Here is a 19,527-nt window from a genome sequence, read left to right as displayed (position 1 = left end):
TTACTGAAAGCTCAACAAATACACTAGATGGCAATATTTAGTCACAATTTACAAAGTCACATTTATCCTTTAAGAATTACAAGTCTTTCTATCCGTGGATCCCTCTCACAGAAAGAATGTTAATAATGTAAATGCCATCTTGAGGATTTATTGTCATAATAAACAAATACAGTACTTATGTACTGTATGTTGAATGTATATATTCGTCCGAGTTTTATTCATTTTTTTCTTAATGCATTGCCAAAATGTATATGATCGGGAAAAATTTTCGGGAATGATTGGAATTGAATCGGGAGCAAAAAAAAAAAAGCAATCGGATTGGGAAATATCGGGATCGGCAGATACTCAAACTAAAACGATCGGGATTGGATCGGGAGCAAAAAAACATGATTGGAACAACCCTAATTATAAAGATTGCCAAATGGCAAGCAATTTGTGAAAAGAGATTACTGAAAATACGGGGCTACCGGAAGATAACTCAAGGAATTCGACCAGAGTCCCCCCAAAACCGCACAAACAAAACGCAACACCCCTCTTGTGGCTTGGCGGTGGATTACGTAGCAACGTGTTCCCTTGCTGCAGAACTATCAAATGCTCATTGACGCAGTAGGGCACAGATGTCAAACCGGTCCTCAAAGGGCCACAGTGGGTACTGGATTTCATTCCAACCAAACGAGATGAATACATTTTCACCAATCTGGTGTCTTGCAAGTGTAATCAGTTGATTGCAGTCAATTGTTGCTTATTTTAGCAGAAACCTAATTGGTTGAACTGCCTGTGCTGGATCTGTTGGAACAAGGACCAGGACCCACTGCGGCCCTTTGTGGAATCGGTTTGACACCACTGCCGTAGGATCTACATCGTCGCCATGCCGTCACTGCAACGTAGAAACATAACTCAGGCTTTAGAGTTGACTTTTTTATTTTGGTAGCGATGCCAACTTTGGCTCTATCAGTTTCACCAATTAGATGTTGCAACAATAATCACATGACTCCATTAAACCAATCGGACTCAAGCTTGCCGTTTTGTAATCACGCCGGCCTATTCAATTACGTGGAGTCTTTAAAGCACCGTGAAAAAATTAATTGACATATAGCACAGATTTTAACCTCTCTGTTTTTATTTGATACCGTTCGACAGTGGAAAATCTGAGATATGAGCCTTTTAATTTCATAATAAATGTTTTCTCCACTAGGGGGCACTCGTGCTCTTTGGACGAATACTGCACCATTTCTGTAGTTTTTTCTCTCTCGCTGAATTCAATTTTTTTGTTGATGTTGTAATTATTTGCCTTAATGTGGTTATGTATGGTTGTAGTATAAAAGTAACACTTCATATAGATTACTTTGTGCTAAGAAAAAAATAATATTGTTTCAAACCTAAAAAAAAAAAACCAACAAAAAAACATCCAAAGCAATTACTCCCAATGTTACTCATTAGTTGAATAGTTTTTTCATCGACTACTTTTTTTTAACCTTTACGTCAGTAATGTTACTTTGAAATAACGCTGCTCTTGCTTGAGTAATACTTTTGACTACTCTACCAACCTCTGGCCGTTTGTACAAGATGATTGTTCAGAAAGTTTCCAACTCTAGAGCTAGTGTAGACGTGTGTGAGTCATGGCCAGCCTGTGTGTCTACATGTGTGTTTATACGAGTTTCAACGTGATTCTTCAGATTAACACAGTGAGGGTAAGGCACTATTGGAATGTGAAGCACCATTAATAATTGGCTCTCAGTTTTTCTCATTCTTGTCAAGTTTTTTTTTTTTTTTTTGGAATAAATTAACAGGACTATTAGTGGCTAGAGTGACTACATTCCAATAAAATATAATATCTTTGTATCCTTGGGAGTGTATTATGTGGGTGAGTAATTTACATTAACATTGGACCTTCATTATCTTATTTAAGAAGAAAAAATGTGTGTATCTACCTGAAATAAATAGATACTGCACACATCCACTGTTGCTACAGAGCTTTGTAAATTGATCTTCTTGCTATCTGCGTCAAGGAAATGGTTGAATGCGCCACACCTTATAATGGAGCAATTCACTTTATTCCTCTCATTTGAGATGTTAGCATTTTTGCATAAACATATTCATTCCTTTCGGACTACTTACCGGTACATTCTAGCGAGTCATCACAGGGTGTTGCTAATCCTTAAAATTATCCTAAATAATTATGTTTAATCTTTAAATATACACGTGGTGCACAATATAATTCTGGTCTTGTGTCCCAAAAGAGTACCAGAGGTTGGCGCTTGTATTTTAGGTGCGACTTTTTTTCTCTTTTTGTTGATTTCAAGTTTCAAATTTTCATACATTAATATTTTCAAAAGAGTTGTAACTTGGTAACATTGTGGGACTGGCCAAACTACTGTAACGGAAAACAATTACCAAAGAAGTCAAGTTTGTGGCGCTTAATAATTTACGTGATGTGATGCGTACTTGAATGTCTGTGCATCCCTGAATAAGCCATTCAAAAGATTTTGAAATGCAACTGATAATTATTTCAATATACATAATTATTTTTGAATAGTATATAAAAATCCTAAAATTATTCTTTTAAAGCCCATTTCACCTACTCGTAGTTTTTACATTTGGACAACGAGAATGGTTTTAAGTCTGCTCTCCTGAATTCTGATGTAGTACCCCAATAGCCCTTTTCACACACATATCCAGGGAAATTCCCTTGTAAGGTGACGTGGGATTTACTCGCGTAATTGCTTTCACGCATGTAGCGATGTCCCGAGAATGATACGGGTTGGACACTTTCTCAGACTTGTCCCGTGTTGCCCACTGGCGCTCTCTGTGTGGGGAGGGCAGCTGGTGCGATTTTACAATCCGGACATTACGTCATTTTTGGTCTGCTTCGGCTGTCACAATGTTGGTCAAATTGTGTTTCGTTCCGGAGGGAGCATTCCCAACGTTGTAACTGCAGCCAATTCAAGCTTATCAAGACTGTATTTAAGCTCAGGTGATCCAAGAGAAGGGTGGAAAGAAGAATCCCGCTGGCTTTGTTTTGTTGTTTTATCGGCTGTCTGCCTACCGCTTAGGTTAGTGTTGATCCCCGTCGACCTACTATCACGGAAAGATTGTGTCCCCCTTTTCTGTGATCGCGTGTATTTTTGTTTGTATTAATAAACCCTTGAATGCATCCCTCCGTTGTTTTATGCTTTGAAGTACGACCTTTTTTCTGCAGTAGCAGACCCTAACATCAGCAACAAAACAAACTACACATTTCCAAAGATGGAGGATGGACTCTCTTCCTCGGTTCTACTCTCACGGACCCATTGTGTTATTTCACCTTTTCTGCGATCGCATGTATTTTTGTTTGAATTTAATAAACCCTTGAACGCATCTTTCCGTTGTTGTGTGCTTTGAAGTACAACCTTGTTTCCGCAGTAGCACACCCTAACATCGGCAACAAAATAAACCACACATTTCCAAAGATGGACGAAGGACTCCCTTCCTCGGCTCTATTATCCCGTAGCAATTTAATTTTGTTATATTTTCAGTTTAGTTTAGCTATTTCCAGCTTGCTATGTTGATAATTGCGATATTTGTTTACCTCTTTTCGTCTTACTGCAAAGAGAGAGGAAGTGACGATCGGCCTGCCATGATATTTACGTCATTATAGAGCAGGGCGGTATACCGAAAATTTACCGTTAACGAAATTCTTCAATATTCAGTAATTTTGAACAAGTCGTTAAATTAATAAAACAGGAAAATAGTCTTTTCATCCCACTTTCACTCTGTGTTGTTTGGCTATGTTCATTCCCCTTTAAGAAAGCAGTCAGTGTGCTTATCTATGGAGTCACCTGGTTATCAGGAAGACAAACAAGCCCGGTAGGCTAACGCTAGCGGCTAACGCTACAAGCAAACGTGATGGAGTTTGGCTTGAGGGAGCTTTCACCAAACTTTCAACTGACATTAAGTAGACTCTTGGCGACATCCAAACGGTCTTTTAACCGCTGTCCAGCCTGGTTCTCACGATTTCCAGAGAGGGCGCTTTAAGTGCTTTATACTGGTAGCCAGGCCACAGGCTAACGCTAGTGCTAGTGGCTAACGCTACAAATGAACGTGATGGAGTCTGATAGCGGCGCTAACCTTGTCGAAACGGCTGAACTTAATGAGTGCATTGGGCACGGACTGCATCTAGCAATTAGTATATCGCGTTATTTTGTATCTGTGTGTGTGTGTGTGTGTGATTTCTCTGAAAGCTTTTATGATGGTAAAGACTTCAGCATAAAGTACAATCCAACAGTGAAACCTATACTGGACTGTCTCAGGAAATTAGAATACACAATATTCTAATTTTTTGAGACAGTCCTGTGCATATATACAGGACTGTCTCAGGAAATTAGAATACACAATATTCTAATTTCCTGAGTCAGGAAATTCCTGAGACAGTCCAGTATATATGACCGTTAAATGGCCACGGCTATTTTTCTATACGTGCTTGCGTTATTCTGTGTAATTACTGCTTTCTGCCATCATAAGATCTTCAATGTTTCATTGGCAGAAGAGCAATATAGCTTTAATGTGTGTGTGTGTGTGTGGGGGGGGGGGGGGGGGGGGCATGTGTGCATGCATGTATTAAAAAAATGCTCTGGGGGAAAAAAAAACCTGAAACCTTGAAGTAAACACTTTTTGGAGTAATTATGTCACAGCAGCCATTAACAATAAGTTGTCTGTTTGAAGTGTACTTTTCAAGCTGTAAGTCATTTGTGTTACAATGACATGTTTGCACAGTCGTCATATTGATTTTTATAATGTTGTATATTGTTCAAGTCATACAAGCTGTTATAAATGTTCATACTTGAATTCTTATTGTTTACAATAGATTTTTATATTCTTAATGTTCAGACTGCATGTACAATTGTTAAATATGTTAAACTGAAAGCTGGTAAATAAATCGACACGAAACGGTTGATTTGTATTTCATGCATTGATTCAGATTTTCAAACTCTATAACATTCCGCTTGGGCGAATTTATCGTCATTTATCGTTATCGATGTAAATCTGCTCAATTTACCGTGACATGTACTTAAGGCCATATAGCCCAGCCCTACAGTCAGTTATCGTGCTGTGACCCGGGAATTTAATGTCTGCCTTCACGCACAGCGCTTCCCGGGAGAAGTCCCGGATCTTTTACTAAAACACGACCCGAGAAATGTTGGCGTAATCTTGTCAGTCGACCCGGGAAATTGTTTTCACATACAACTGCTGCACGGTTAAATCCCGTGATATTCCCAGTGTTTTAAGGTATGTGAAAGGGGCTTATGTGTGCCAATTTATAGTTTATAAACAAAATGGTAAAAGACACAGAGGGTGTATTTTTATTAGATTGCTTTATGGCTTGCGTGTGTCCCTGGTCTATGTCGAAAATTTGTGCCAAGCAAATCAGATCACAGACCTATTACCACCAGTGGCCACGTCTGCTTCCTAAGAATGTCACAAATCTAATCCAGTGATATACAGCTAGGGTTCCAAGACACCCCTAATTTTGCGTGAGGGGTCATCAGGTGTGCCGTTGGAAGTGATAGAATTTCGCATGGGTTGTCAGAAAAATATTTGCTGATTGTAGATATCTTTCTTTGCCTGGGACGTATAGTGACTGCCATTCATGTCCATAGAATCTAGTCATCAAATTTTTCTAAATGTTGAATAGGTGCCTTGAAACGCCAGTCTTTCAAAGACCTTGCAATGACCAAATGGAAATATGTCATTTTATTTGTGCAGGGACACAGCGGGCCAGGAACGGTTCCACACCATTACCACCTCTTACTACAGAGGAGCCATGGGCATCATGCTGGTGTATGACATCACCAACGCCAAGAGCTTTGAGAACATTAGCAAATGGCTGCGCAACATTGATGAGGTCAGACATGAACGTACATGCTCTAGTATACTGTATCATCACACTTTTTCTCACGTTGATGTACAAAATATTGAGATCAATAGGCAGAAAAATGTGTGTTTCGGTGAGCAAATGTCAAGTTACCATAGCAAAAGATAGCAACATGTTTTTGCCACGATCGGATATCATCATCAAAAACGGTGTTATTCTTGTTTAGACTGTGAAAGACTTGAAGATTTCTTATTTGTTTTTCTGGAAAACTGACAAAGAAAATTACTTGTCTAGCATTTATTGTTCTTTGAAGCAGCAGAAAAGTTCGCTTGATTGATTCCAGCAAATTGATCTTGTGGGCCATCTCAGTTTACAAACCACCAAGCGCTGATGACATCACATTTTAGACATTAACGCTCCTGTAGAGTAGCTTGTATTTTCCAGTAATGCTGAAACGAGTTTAATTCGAATGACGTCAGTGTGTTATTGTGCTACCTTTATATTTGTGTGAAAGCTAGTGTTTGTTTAGTCTCTGAATCGAAAATGTCTTATTTTCAATTTGTAGCATGCGAATGAGGATGTCGAAAGAATGCTACTAGGCAACAAGTGTGACATGGAGGACAAGAGGGTTGTACCAAAAGCCAAGGGAGAACAGGTAAGACAATATTTGTGTTTGCAAACAAAGTGTGTGATTTTTTTTTTTTGGAATCTTTTATTTAATCCTTGCCAGTTCTCATTCAGCTTCAAGGTGTTTGCCACTCCCAGTAGTTTTGCCCTAAATGTGGCGCTTTAAACAAAAGCAAATCAAATCGGGCTGCAACAACTATTTGATTAAATCCTTTAATAAATTATTTGCCATCGAATTTGATAACCGTTTTTTGCCGGCAGTTATGTCCTGTTTGGGTCCTCGTTTTTGTGTAATGTGAGGCTGCGCGCGCCAGTGATTAGAGCAAGCAAGAGAGAGTTCACTGCTACACTCAGATTAGGTTGCTATAATGGTCGGAATAAAATTACGTGTCGGGAGTTGTCTTTTGTGTTGTTAGATCTAGTGTGTCTCCATCAGAGGTGAGTAAATGAAGCCAATCGTATTGTTTGTGTTCTTTATTGATGAAACGTTACTACTTAGCAAGGAGCGCTAAGCTAGTTTGCGATTATACTAATCAGTGTATTAAGTGGCCGTTTGTATTGTGTTTTGGAGAAGCATATTAGCACTTGAGTTATTGTAACATAGTGATTAGAGGTGGGAATCTTGGGGCACCTAACAGGCTACGATTAGATTATAAATCGATTATTAATGCCCCTCCCCCAGCTATTTGCTGCTTTTATTGTTTCGTACATTAGTTACAAAAATTGTACAAAAATCCTCTCAGGCTTAAATAAACGACTATTTCAGTATCAAGTTAACAGTTCAAAACATTAAATAAATTACTCAAGTTCCCCATTTGTAAATGCAGCTTTAAACTACATTCAATTAATGTTGTGAATCAAGTGTTAAAGTTGTTAAAATTGCTCCCGTTATTCCATAATTTACCTTCTGTCTACTTTCGACATGTGAAAGTTTGAACTGATTCATCATTTAAAAATGGATTCAAGTCAAGATTTTGCAGATTTAGATAAAAAGTTTACTAGCAGTATGTGGGCGTAGTTTGTAGCGGCTGTTGGCCGCAGTCAGGCATGATAGTTTTTTTATCTAGCGGCATGAGTTGAGCATGATGTTTACTCTGGGTCCGTTCCTCATTGTTTCCCGAAGTCCATGCTGTGTTTTAGTTCTGCTTTACTTGGCATATTTCAATAATCCGAATTTGGATGTTTGTGAATCATTCTCAAATCTTCCATGGCCGAATCGCGACTAATCTAAGAATCAGAAATTTCGCACACCTCTAATAGTGAAGTTGTCTCATTTCTTTTTATAAACAAACCACACACATTAACCTATTCGTGTAACAGCTCCAAGTCTCCTTGCAACACAAACTTATATTGAAACTGTAAATTGTCATATAAAAGCATGTGTTTTAAAATTGGATTTGGATTGTATTTATTAACAACTGTTTGATTAAAAAAAAAAAAAAAAAAAAAAGTGATTGATTACAATCTGCCTACTCCATATTCGATTTTGTTGTTTAGTTTGTTTAAAACAAATAAATGAGTCATTGACACAATTTATATCAGCGCTTTGCCCACAAGAAAAAAAAAATAGTCACTCAGCAGCACTTTTTTTTTAATAGGTGAATCAGACTTTTGTCTGATTTGTGTACTGAGAAATTATTTTTTATGTTTTATACTCAGAAACCTTTATCGACAAACGACATTCAACATACAATTGCATGAAACAAGCTTTATGTACTTGAAACAGTACAGTTATTAGAGGTGTGCGAAATTTCCGATTCTTAGATTATTCACGATTCGGCCGTGGAAGATTCGAGAGCGATTCACAAACATCCAAATTCCGATTATTGAAATATGTCAAGTAAAGCGGAAGTAAAACACACTCAGTGTGCCGCGCGGTCTTCGGGACTGAATGAGGTATGGAGTGAGAGTAGCTAAACATCATGCTTGTCATTACCCGGCCCCTTGGGTAATGCCAATGCTCAACTCACGGCTCTAGCTCAACTCATGCCGCGAGATAAAAAAAGCAACAACATACCTGACTGCTGCCGAAAGCTGCTACAAAGTACGTCCACAATACATCATGTTAAGGTAGACATCATATTTATATAGGACTAGATGTAGTAGACTCGGTGGCGATACCAGTACATGTAGAGAAAGCTAGATGCGGGCGTAGTAAACGGCCGCCATCTTAAAGCAGTAGACTTCCCTGCAAGGCTGTTGTAGCGATCCTTCCAAGCGAACCTAATTAACTTTTTATCTAAAATACTCCTAAATCGGTAAAATAATGACTTGAATCTATCTTTAAAATAGTTTTAAAACTTTCACATGTCGAAAGTAGACAAATGGAAATTATGGAATAACAGGAGCAATTTTAACAACTTCAACGGTTGATTAACAACATTAAATTAATTCAATGTAGTTTAAAGCTGCTGATGCAGAATGGGGATTTGAGTAAATTATTTGTTTTTAACTGTTAACTTGATACAGAAATAGTTGTTTATTTAAGCCTGCGAGGCTTTTAAAAAAAATTTTTTTTTACAGTTTTTGTAACTAATGTACAAAACATTAGCAGCTAATAGCGGGGTCATCAATAATCGATTTATAATCGAATCGTAGCCTCTGAATCGGAATCGAATCGTTAGGTGTCCAAAGATTCCCACCTCTAACAGTTATAGATGACAGTTAAGTCAGGAAGCTGTAATAAGATATTATTTTTGAAGGAAATGGTCATCCATTTTGTCTTCATTGTTCATTACAATATGGCTAAAGCAACTTCAAGTTAAATTATGAAGGTAATTGAAAAAAGTGACATTTATCCGATTCATCGATTTAAGCGTTGAATTACTCGCCTGATTAGTCGATGATAAAATAATCGTCAGTTGCAGTCCTAGAATAATGCAAATTGAAATTCTGAAATGTTTAACCAAACCAGCTCTTCAAACAAAAGTCTGCTACATAATGTGAAATGCAATGGCTGACTGAAATTAGATTATATAAACCTTAAACTTCAATTATTCAACTGTGACAAGGGAACAAATGACATTATGATTCTAGATTTCATCTCAGGAGAGAGTGATGGTCAGAACTTGAAGCCAGCTAATGTACACTCATGTCATGTCTGAAAATAAATGCTGTGACCGTGCAAGTGTGCAGCTAAGCTTGTAAAAGCACCGCACAAGTCTTAACAGTAATATTAGTGGTAATGTTAAGCTACCAGGACAGACTTATTATTTTATTTTGTCAATATCTGCCCCAATGAGTGCGTTTGTTGTAATGGTTGTAATAAGAATATCAGGCAATTCGTGCCTTAACATATGCAATCTTTGCTTTCGGGAGTCGTTGCGACCTGATCTCTGCTCGATGCCGGAGATCAGCCATTTTATTTTGGGACGAGCGCGCCTTTGAACTTCTTGTTGGCTCTCCTTGTCCTCACCCCAGATTGCAAGGGAGCACGGCATTAGGTTTTTTGAGACGAGCGCCAAGGCCAACATCAACATTGAGAAGGCCTTCCTCACGTTAGCAGAAGACATCCTCAGAAAGGTGCGTGTACTTTGCGTTATTATAAGGTTTAACTTTATTCACATTTTTATTAATCTCATGCTTCGGTCCAGACGCCGGTAAAGGAGCCTAACAGTGAAAATGTGGACATCAGCAGCGGGAGCGGCGTCACAGGATGGAAGAGCAAGTGCTGCAGTTGAACAACTCGCACCGACACAAAACATTCACAAACACACGCACGTGCACGCACGACACCCTCTCTTTTTCTCTAACATCTAACTCTCTCACCCTCTAACCCGTCTCATGACTTTTCTTGCACACTGACACTCTTTTATCAGAATAAAACAACAATAAACCACTTCATTCATTCATCTGAATCCCACCATTCACCCGCCACCTGGTGAGCTCCACTCTTGTCGTTTTGTTTTAAAGATTGTTCAAAAAACACGGAAAAAAGTAGACAAGCTCATATTTGTAAGATTTCCTTCGCCTGAGCTCACTCCCACCCCCTCCAACATCCCTTTTCCTTTTCACGGCGACCATGACGTCCACCTCCCCGTTTTTTGGACATTCATGGTCTCAAATGTTTGCTCAATTACAATTTGTTACCAAGTGACAGAGGTGTGGCGAGCTCCTTTTGTAATGCGGGGTTTCTTTTTGTCCTGTGCCTTATATGGAAGACAGGGGCGGGGCTGTGTCGTGGGCGGAGCCACATCCACCCGTTGAAATTACACTTTACTAAATCGTTGTCTGTTGGCGCTTCCCATGCCGACTCAAAACTGACGCAGAAGCGTTTGAATTTCTTCTTCAGCCAAGAGAACGGCATTAAATGTCCTGTTTATCAATGTCTCATTTTTACCTGTTCGATTTATTTGACTTTTTGTTTTGTTTTCTCTTCCCAGTTTGGGTTACTTTTTTTTGTTTCCTGCATGCAGATTTCTTTGGGTTGGAAGCGTTTCTGTAACATTATGTAAGGTATGCCACTGGGTAACTTTGGGCGGGAGGTTCACAAGTTCTCTTTGGAAGTTCAAACAGTTTTGCAGATCCATTAAAAATAAGCTTGTTTAAGTTAACTTGTTTGTCATTAATGGTGTGCAGTGTGTACTTTCATTTTTTGGGAAATTACTGGGTTTGGTTTGGTCACGTGACATTCAAAAGGGTATATGTTAGGGATGTCCTGATCCGATCACGTGATAGGAAATTGGGCCGATAGCGCAATTTTTCAGAGGATCGGAATCGGGTGAAAATGATCAGGTTTTTGATTTAAAACAGAACTGTCAAACGATTAAAAATTTTAATTGCGTTAATCACAGCTTAAAAATGAATCATAATTAATTGCAATTCAAACCATTTCTAGAATATGCCATATTTTTCTGTAAATTATTGTTGGAATCAAAAGATAAGACACAAGGCTGATATGATGGAAAACACTCAAGTGACTTGAAGTTCCGCTCTGAGACCCCCAATTTGGCCAGTGTTGTCACAGATTACTTGAAAAAGTAATTACTGATTACGCCTCAAAAAAGTAATCGTTACTTTACTGCTTACTTCATTATCAAAGTAACTAAGTTACTTTAAAAGTAATCAGTCAGTTACTTTTCACCCATTTTTCTCCCTTTACCGCCTCAACATAAGAATGACAACAGAAAAATGTCATCACATGTAATTGAGTTTCCGATGATTGAATTTCAAGGGATTGAATTGAATGGGAATATCATAATTTCGCGCTAGTTTAGCCACTCCGGAGCCCTGAAACTAAAAAAATATCTGACAAACTGCTTGGAATTTGTTGAAATCAACTCCACCAACCAGTTAAACCCCGCTAACTCTAAGATTAAGCCTAATGTCAAAACTTCTGAATTTCGGTTTATGGTAAACGGCATATAAGTGCCAATGTAAAACAATGCAAACTGACTGCACAAAATTGCAAAGGTGGTGGCGGGCGCGGATGCGCGTCCACAACCCGGAAGTACTCCTCTCAACACACACGAGGTCAATTTGGCCACAAAGCTTGGCGGCAACTAAGCACTTTACACTCAATCGGACTTACAACACATCCCACAGATGCTAAACGAACACATCACCTCACGGCATAAATGTGCAACACTCATATGATGTAAACAAAGCTTGCCAACTTGGAGCGATGACTGCCTGTCGTTGCTACAGCAAAGCTACGAAACGGCCGCGCATGTAGGAAGTCCAACCTTTTGCTGATACGCTCCAGAATGAAGGAAAATGAAGATTATTGTTGTCATGTACGGAGGGCATTTTGAATAGAAAATGCTAAAATAAAAGGTTCCCGGTACGTGTTTCCATGACAACCTCTGTCGGCAACTATTTCCTGTTTTGGTCTCGTGTCACATGTGTTGTGGGACTGAAGGCTTGGGCCAGGCGGGTGGACATTGGAGCCGAGTTGACACGTTGATCTGTGGATATCCATGAATGAAGGTGAGTATTTTTACATACATTATGAGGCAATGAAAAAATAGTAGCGCAGAGACACTTAGGAAACTAACTTTAATCAGATTACTGGTGTAGAAAAATGGACGCGTTAGATTACTCGTTACTGAAAAATGTAATCAGATTACAGTAACGCGTTACTGACAACACTGAGTTTGGCCAAATCTCAAAATTGTCCGATATGCATGTGTGATACATAATTGGAAAGCTTAAAATCTAAACTTTCTGGGGGAAGAAAAATTTTGGACAGTAGGGCTTTTTTTTTTGTTTTTTGTATTTTCTAAACAGCAAAACCCGATCTGGAGGCGAGAGCAGAGTTACAGACGCCATGACTTTAACAAGATATCGCGTACTTACCTCGTTTCGATCCAAAAACTCCATGTCGCATGTATCAGTTGCCACGTTTACATGGAGCCGAATATTCCAATTACAATCGGAATATTTGTTCAAACCGAATAAATGTGTTCCATATAAACACCTCATTCGGAATGAACAGGCCCAAACCGAATGGAATTTCATTCCGATTCACAGGGGTGGAATATTCCTTTTCCCAAACCGATTAGAAGTAAAATTACATCATGTAAACGGAAGCGGAATGGTGTCTGGTTGCGTTCTTTCTGCGCATGCTCCGTACTGATGTGGTGACTTCACTTGGTGACGTAAGTAACGTCACTTGCAACATGGCTTCCAAGCACACGCACAGCGCACCCACACAACTTTTTAAATGAACGGCGTATCATTCTGAAGTTTTGTTTCCACTCGAAAAGTTAAAACAGCAGCTGATCTGACGATCGATCTCCATGTTTTGCAACGTGACGCTTTGTTTTGATTAATCTGCGCATGTCAGACAGCAGTTGTCAAACGTCCTTTCGGAATAAAGGCAGTCACATGTAAACGCTGGATCGGAATAGATGAAGTGACATGTAAACAGCTGATGTGAAATTTCCATTCGGAATGATTTGAATCGGTATGAATAAAAGTCAGCATGTAAACGTGGCTATTGAGTGTCAAGACACAGCTGATAATGGCCACAGCTGGATTTTTGGGGGATTTTATGGGTGAAACATGGTAATATAACAAGGGTCGCGATGCAGAAATCACAGACATCAAGGAGTGGTAGAGATTTTCATATATTTACCCTTTAAAAAATTTTTTTTTTTTCATATTTTCTTTGTTTGGATTGATTATCATCTAACATTGGGGGAAATGCGACAGTAACAAAAAAAAAAAAAAAAACAATTTAGCGATAGTTATGAGGTTGATATCAGTGACTTTTTTACAGACGCCATTTTTTACATTGTGACGTAATTAGTTTAACAGTTTAAAATATGTGAGTGAATATATATATATATTTTTTTACAAAATATTAGACATCAATTAATGATTCTAAGCTAAAAATGACATTTTCAATAATAACTTGTTTTCATGGCTAGGTTGAAACAAAAGTTGTGTGACGTCTGTAAACGGGGGTTTCCAGGGTAAAACGGGCAAATTAAAAATAGTTCGGGGGCTTAATGGGCCACGAATCTGCTATGGCAGCATATTGTTGTATCAAACACAACAGTTGTTTTGGCTTAAAATACAGCAGTTTCTTTTAAAGAGGAGTGCAAGAGCAGAAACTGCTTTTTCAGTCTTGCCTGTGTTTTCCGCCATATACATTCAACATATTGTACATAAGTACTGTATTGGTTTATTGTAACAATAAATCCACTAGATGGCATTAATATTATTAACATTCTTTCTGTTAAAGCGATCCACGGATAGAAAGACTTGTAGTTCTTAAAAGATAAATGTTAGTACAAGTTATTGTAATTTTATATTAAAACCCCTCTTAATGTTTTCGTTTTAATAATGATTTGTAAAAATTTTCTGTCAAAAGTACAGTTAATAAGAATAGTTTGTCCAAAGTATAAGTTTTATGTGTATTTTGCATAGCTATTTTGATTGGGAATCCCAGTTCTCTTTGCATAGTTGTTTAACTGTGTGAGAATAGGGCCTCATTAATACAGATTGAATTGCTTTTCTTTTTGTGAACATTATTCATTTTTTTGAGAGATAGAAATATTTTTGTTGTTGTGCTTCACTAATGATACTTATGTTTGTTGTGAAGGAGTTGCCGGAGCATTTTCTTCACTCTTAATGTGCAAAAAATGGCGTCATTGTAATCTGAGGCAATGCGTGAGCGGGTCATTCTGCGCATGCGTTAAATGCGTCAAATATTTTTACGTGATTAATTTTTAAAATTACCGCCCGTTAACGCGATAAATTTGACAGCACTAATTTAAAAATGTTTTTCTGCTTCATCCTCACTCTCCCTCCTGCTGCTTTTCTTGGTGAGCAATGCAGCTGGAGTTTGCTTGTCAAAGTTAACGATCAATTGACAGGTTTGTAGCTTTGATCTGGCAAGTGAAGGCCCTGTAGCTGTACGATCAAAGGCACGAGTGTGTCAATCATCATTTAGTCAATCTTCGTTGTCTAGAGCCTATTCTCGGCAGCGTGAGCGTCAAAAGCATGAGTGAATTTGAGTGGACTGTCATATGAATTGTATGAATGTTATGGAGAGATTAAAAGTATGGCGTTAGAGGGTACCACAGACATGCAATTCTTAAAGATAAATGTTAGTATGAGTTATAATAATTTGATATTAAACCCCCTCTTAATGTTTTGGTTTTAATCAAATTTGTAAAATTAGTTGAACTTTTAGGTTGCTATTGTTGTTGACGACGCAATGCACTCTGGGCGGTGATGTCACTGGGTAGCGCTGCCGGGCTACCACAGTGTCACTAGTCACTCAATGGTTCACAAAACAAGCAGCAAAAGCAGTCAAATGAAGGTCTCCAGCGGGATTCAAACCCGCATTTCCCGTGCAGCAGACGAACGCGTAGTCCACATGACTATATTTCCGCGTGACACTAGTCATGATTTTCCTCATAAAGCAATCGCAAACCACATGCGTTGTCCCTGTGTTGTAAAACCTGAAAGGGAAATTCGAGTGAAAAGTTGCGGCTGGCATGACCACGGAATTAGAAAATGCACCTCATTTTAGACAGCAAGCAGACAACAATAACATGAGGATTGCGTGAAAGGGTTAATTGAACACGCGAAAAACACGCGATCGTGTAAAGGTAGACATAAAAAGGGTCCATGACAGTAGGGCGGGATTTAAAAAAGGGGATTTAAAAAAAAAAAATGAGGAAAACCCCCGGTGAGAGGCAGACAAACGAGAAAAAAAAAAGGCGATAATGCAACTAGTAACGTAGGGATACAAACTGAAATGGCAGCAAGTTAATATCTTGGCAAGCCGCCTAGGATCGGGTTAAAAACACTGCTGATGAGCTGGAATTAGATGCAGGTACGAAGTTGGAAACTCATCCCAGAGCTCTGTAAAAAACAATCTGACCAGCAGCAGAATGTGACAAAATCATGCCAGACGTCATACTAGCTGTGCTTGCTAGCTAGCACAGCTATTCTCCCAGCGCCAACCGCGTCATCACCCCCAGCGTGCACTGCGTACACAAAACATGGCGCCCTCGTAGGTCAAAACATCTACTAAATATTACAGATTTGTAAATCAATGGCAATAATGTTATTCTAATAACATTTTGGTAAAAAAACAATTTTGACCTATCATAGCCTACAAGTCTATTCATGCCCCTGTCAGTGCTTCAGCCTCCTCAAGTTTGGCTCTCACGTCTGGGATCTCCTGACGACACAGGTATACTCTTGGAAGGGCAATTACTTGACGGTTTACAGCAACATCTGGAAAATAAAATCGTTTTGTCATTTATTTTGAAAAATCATTAGCATATCATTCATTTAGCCACATTTGTGCTAGCTTTACCATATTTAGATCGGTAGGAGCTGTCCCATCACCCAGTTTTAGCTATGTGGAGAGCATGGAAAAATATACAACCATGTATTTATTAGCATTCTCTCAGATAAAAAAATCACAATGCTGGACTTAGGCTTTCCACTCACTCTCCCGTTCGTGAAGTGTCTAGCTGTCAATTGGCGTCATGACGACATCTGCTGTGTCAAGTAAATCGCCGTCATCTGACGCCTCAGGTTCAAACATGTAGGGATTAATTGTAGTTCATCTTTCCTGGGAGCCTTTGCCATCGGTAGCGTCACGAAAGAGCGATCCTGAATGGTTACCTTTAGTGGAAATATCACTGACATCGTTGTTGCTGCTATGCTAGCTGTGGATAGTCTTCTCTGTTGCGTCGGGGAATCTACGTCACACTTCCGGGTTTGCGAAGGGACCATTAACGGAGTGCAAAAAAACTTTAAAAAATGCAAATTATCCTTGCAATTACGTGTTGATAATGTCATGGTTGTTTTGACGAACTCGTCCAAAGTTTATATTCGTAAAATTACACCAAAATCCGGAAAGGTCTTCAGTTCCCCTTTAAGTCCGAGGTTCCCTTTAAAAGTGATGCAATGAAAAATGTGGGTGCGCCTAAATTTTGTGTTGGTGAACCCTAAGAAAGAAGTTAGGTGCTTTATACTTCGCAACACTCCTGGACGAAGAGGAAGTACTGTAGTAAGTACAGAACTTTTAACGTTTGGAATATTTCTTCAAATAAAAAAACTTTTTTTTTTTTTACCCGGTAACAGATCGGGACTATCGGCAGATTCCCAAAATCAGGTGACTCGTATTCTGGTGCAAAAATATGCGATCAGGACATCCCTAGTACATGTGGCATTAATTTGGATAGTTTACAACACGGCAATCCCCTAAAATTTTTATTCCTCAAATCCAATATTCAATATATACCTCAAGTACAATTTTTATTTATGGTGGTTTTCTTGGATAAAATAAAAACTGTTTATTCTAATTTTAGAAGCTTCTCACCTCACTTCATATGTGAAGTTGATTTTTGGGGGGTAATTAATAAAACAAAACGCATAAAGACCTAGTGTCCACACAGAGATGGGTAGGGTATCAAAAAATTGTATTCAGGTAAGAGTAACGTTACTTCAAAATATTACTCAAGTACAAGTAAAAAAAAATGTATTCGATGGAAAAAAATTTCAAGTATTGAGTAATTTCTTATACTTTTATTTATATAGTGATCCCCCGTGAAAATCAAGAGGTGGAACTTATTTACATTAATATTTTGGGGGGCGGGGGGGTTCAATGTATCTACTCAGATATAACAGCATTGGAAATAGATAAGTATAAGACATGTTTTTTTTCCCTTTCCCCCCAAAGTATAACAAAAAAACCCCGTATATTTTTATAAATTGTTTTTCTTTCTTTTAGATATATAATTATTACATTTGCAGTGCTTAAAAACCATTTATATATGTACAAAATAATGTATATTTTTTTAAAATAGGCAATAAATCAGCGATGGACTGAGGGTGCAAAGTTTGAAGCACGAAGTAGCGAGGGATAACTGTATATTTATATACTATATACTATTCTATATGTAGACCACAATATTAACATTGGCAAACAGTTGTGGCCTCGATGATTCAAAATGGGACACTCAAATGTAAACTTTTACAATTATATGAACAATTATAATATTTCATCATTTTATACTTTATGGATGAACACTTTAAACCAATAAATTGATCAAATTAGAATGAAAACATACTCAGAAAAGATACTCTTGAATGTTATTGGCTGCCATTACCAAAGTTGGTTAATTTTTAAAAATCGTAGTATTGATTAATATTCATTGATAATAGACATGCAATTAATTTGAACTGAGACATACTACGGGGCGTTTTAAAGCAGCACATGCTGAAAACATTTTTCTTACACGGGTTTAAAATGTGGTGTGAGAATTTGTCACTTTTGTTTTTGTTTTTGCACATTTACAAAAATAACATACTGACTTAATGTATTTAATTTAATCTTAAATACAAGTCTAAATCTTAAATCTATAAAATCAATGTTAAATCTAAATTCTAAATATAAATCTTAAATTTAAATCATATTTACATCCAAATCATAAATCTAAATGTTAAGATTTAAATTTAATTGTTAAATTTAAGATTTAGATGTAAATATAAGATTTAAATTTAAGATTTATATTTAGAAATTAGATTTAACATTGATTTTATAGATTTAAGATTTAGACTTATAAATCTTAAATTTAAATCATATTTACATCCAAATCATAAATCTAAATGGTAAGATTTAAATTTAATTGTTAAATTTAAGATTTAGATGTAAATATAAGATTTAAATTTAAGATTTATATTTAGGATTTAGATTTAAAAATTAATTTAAATCTTAATTTAAATCTTAAATCTCAATCCTAACGATCTTAAATTTAAATCTTATATTTGCATCTAAGTCGTAAATTGGTTAAATGTAAATCTTAACTTTAATAAATAAATGTAAATCTTATATTTACATCTAAATCCTAAATTTGAAAATTTAATTTAAATCTTAAATCTGAATCCTCATAATAAATCTTAAATTTAAACCTTGTATTTACATCTAAATCCTAAATGTTAAATCTGAAGTATATATTTTAAATCCTAAATCTTGAAACGGGTGAAACTAAATATTTAGCTGATATGCAAGCACAGAAATTATGAAGAATTTGCATATCAGCTAAATATTTAGTTTCACCCAACACATTTAAGATATTTAGTTAAGATTTACATTTACATTTAAGATATATATTTAACTTTTGGATTTAAGATATATAAGATTTATATTTGCATTAAGAGCATACACTTCATAATGTACATTATAAAGTATGTTAAGAGTAAGATTTCAATTAAATATTTAGTTCTGGATTTAAACATTTATTTCAAATACCTATTATTTAAAATATTTAAGTTGCTAAACAATGGTGTAAATGTTCAAAAGTGACTAAGATATTCACATATTTTAAACACTGTGGTGCTATATGTGAGAAAATGCAATTTTCAGCATGTGCTGCTTTACAAACGGCTCCCCATATAAGACAACCAGCTGTGAATGCTTTTTTTGTCACTGACCCTCCCAGTCAAAAAGGATTGATTGTCTAGTGTAATCAGAGTTAAATGGGTAGCGAATGAGTTAAACGGTTTTCCTTGGTACTAAGAAAGGCTAAATAAAGTGACCCATATTCCCAACAATTTAGGAAAAACCCATACAA

At 37.2% G+C, this 19,527-nt stretch overlaps 1 protein-coding gene across 1 annotated transcript in view; it reads left to right on the top strand.

Annotated features, from left to right (window-relative positions):
- The window catches only part of rab10 (RAB10, member RAS oncogene family), a 28,777-nt gene extending 17,751 nt beyond the window's left edge, over positions 1 to 11,026 (top strand). The window contains exons 3-6 of the mRNA XM_057822681.1: positions 5,743 to 5,881; positions 6,417 to 6,506; positions 9,899 to 10,000; positions 10,072 to 11,026. Coding sequence (XP_057678664.1) covers positions 5,743 to 5,881; positions 6,417 to 6,506; positions 9,899 to 10,000; positions 10,072 to 10,158 — 418 coding nt within the window. The 3' untranslated portion in view covers positions 10,159 to 11,026. The remainder of the gene's footprint in view (positions 1 to 5,742; positions 5,882 to 6,416; positions 6,507 to 9,898; positions 10,001 to 10,071) is intronic.
- Positions 11,027 to 19,527: the final 8,501 nt, after the last annotated feature.

The sequence above is a fragment of the Corythoichthys intestinalis genome, chromosome 19 (assembly GCF_030265065.1).
Source record: "Corythoichthys intestinalis isolate RoL2023-P3 chromosome 19, ASM3026506v1, whole genome shotgun sequence".
Lineage (NCBI taxonomy): Eukaryota > Metazoa > Chordata > Actinopteri > Syngnathiformes > Syngnathidae > Corythoichthys > Corythoichthys intestinalis.
This window is presented reverse-complemented; position numbering and strand designations above follow the sequence as displayed.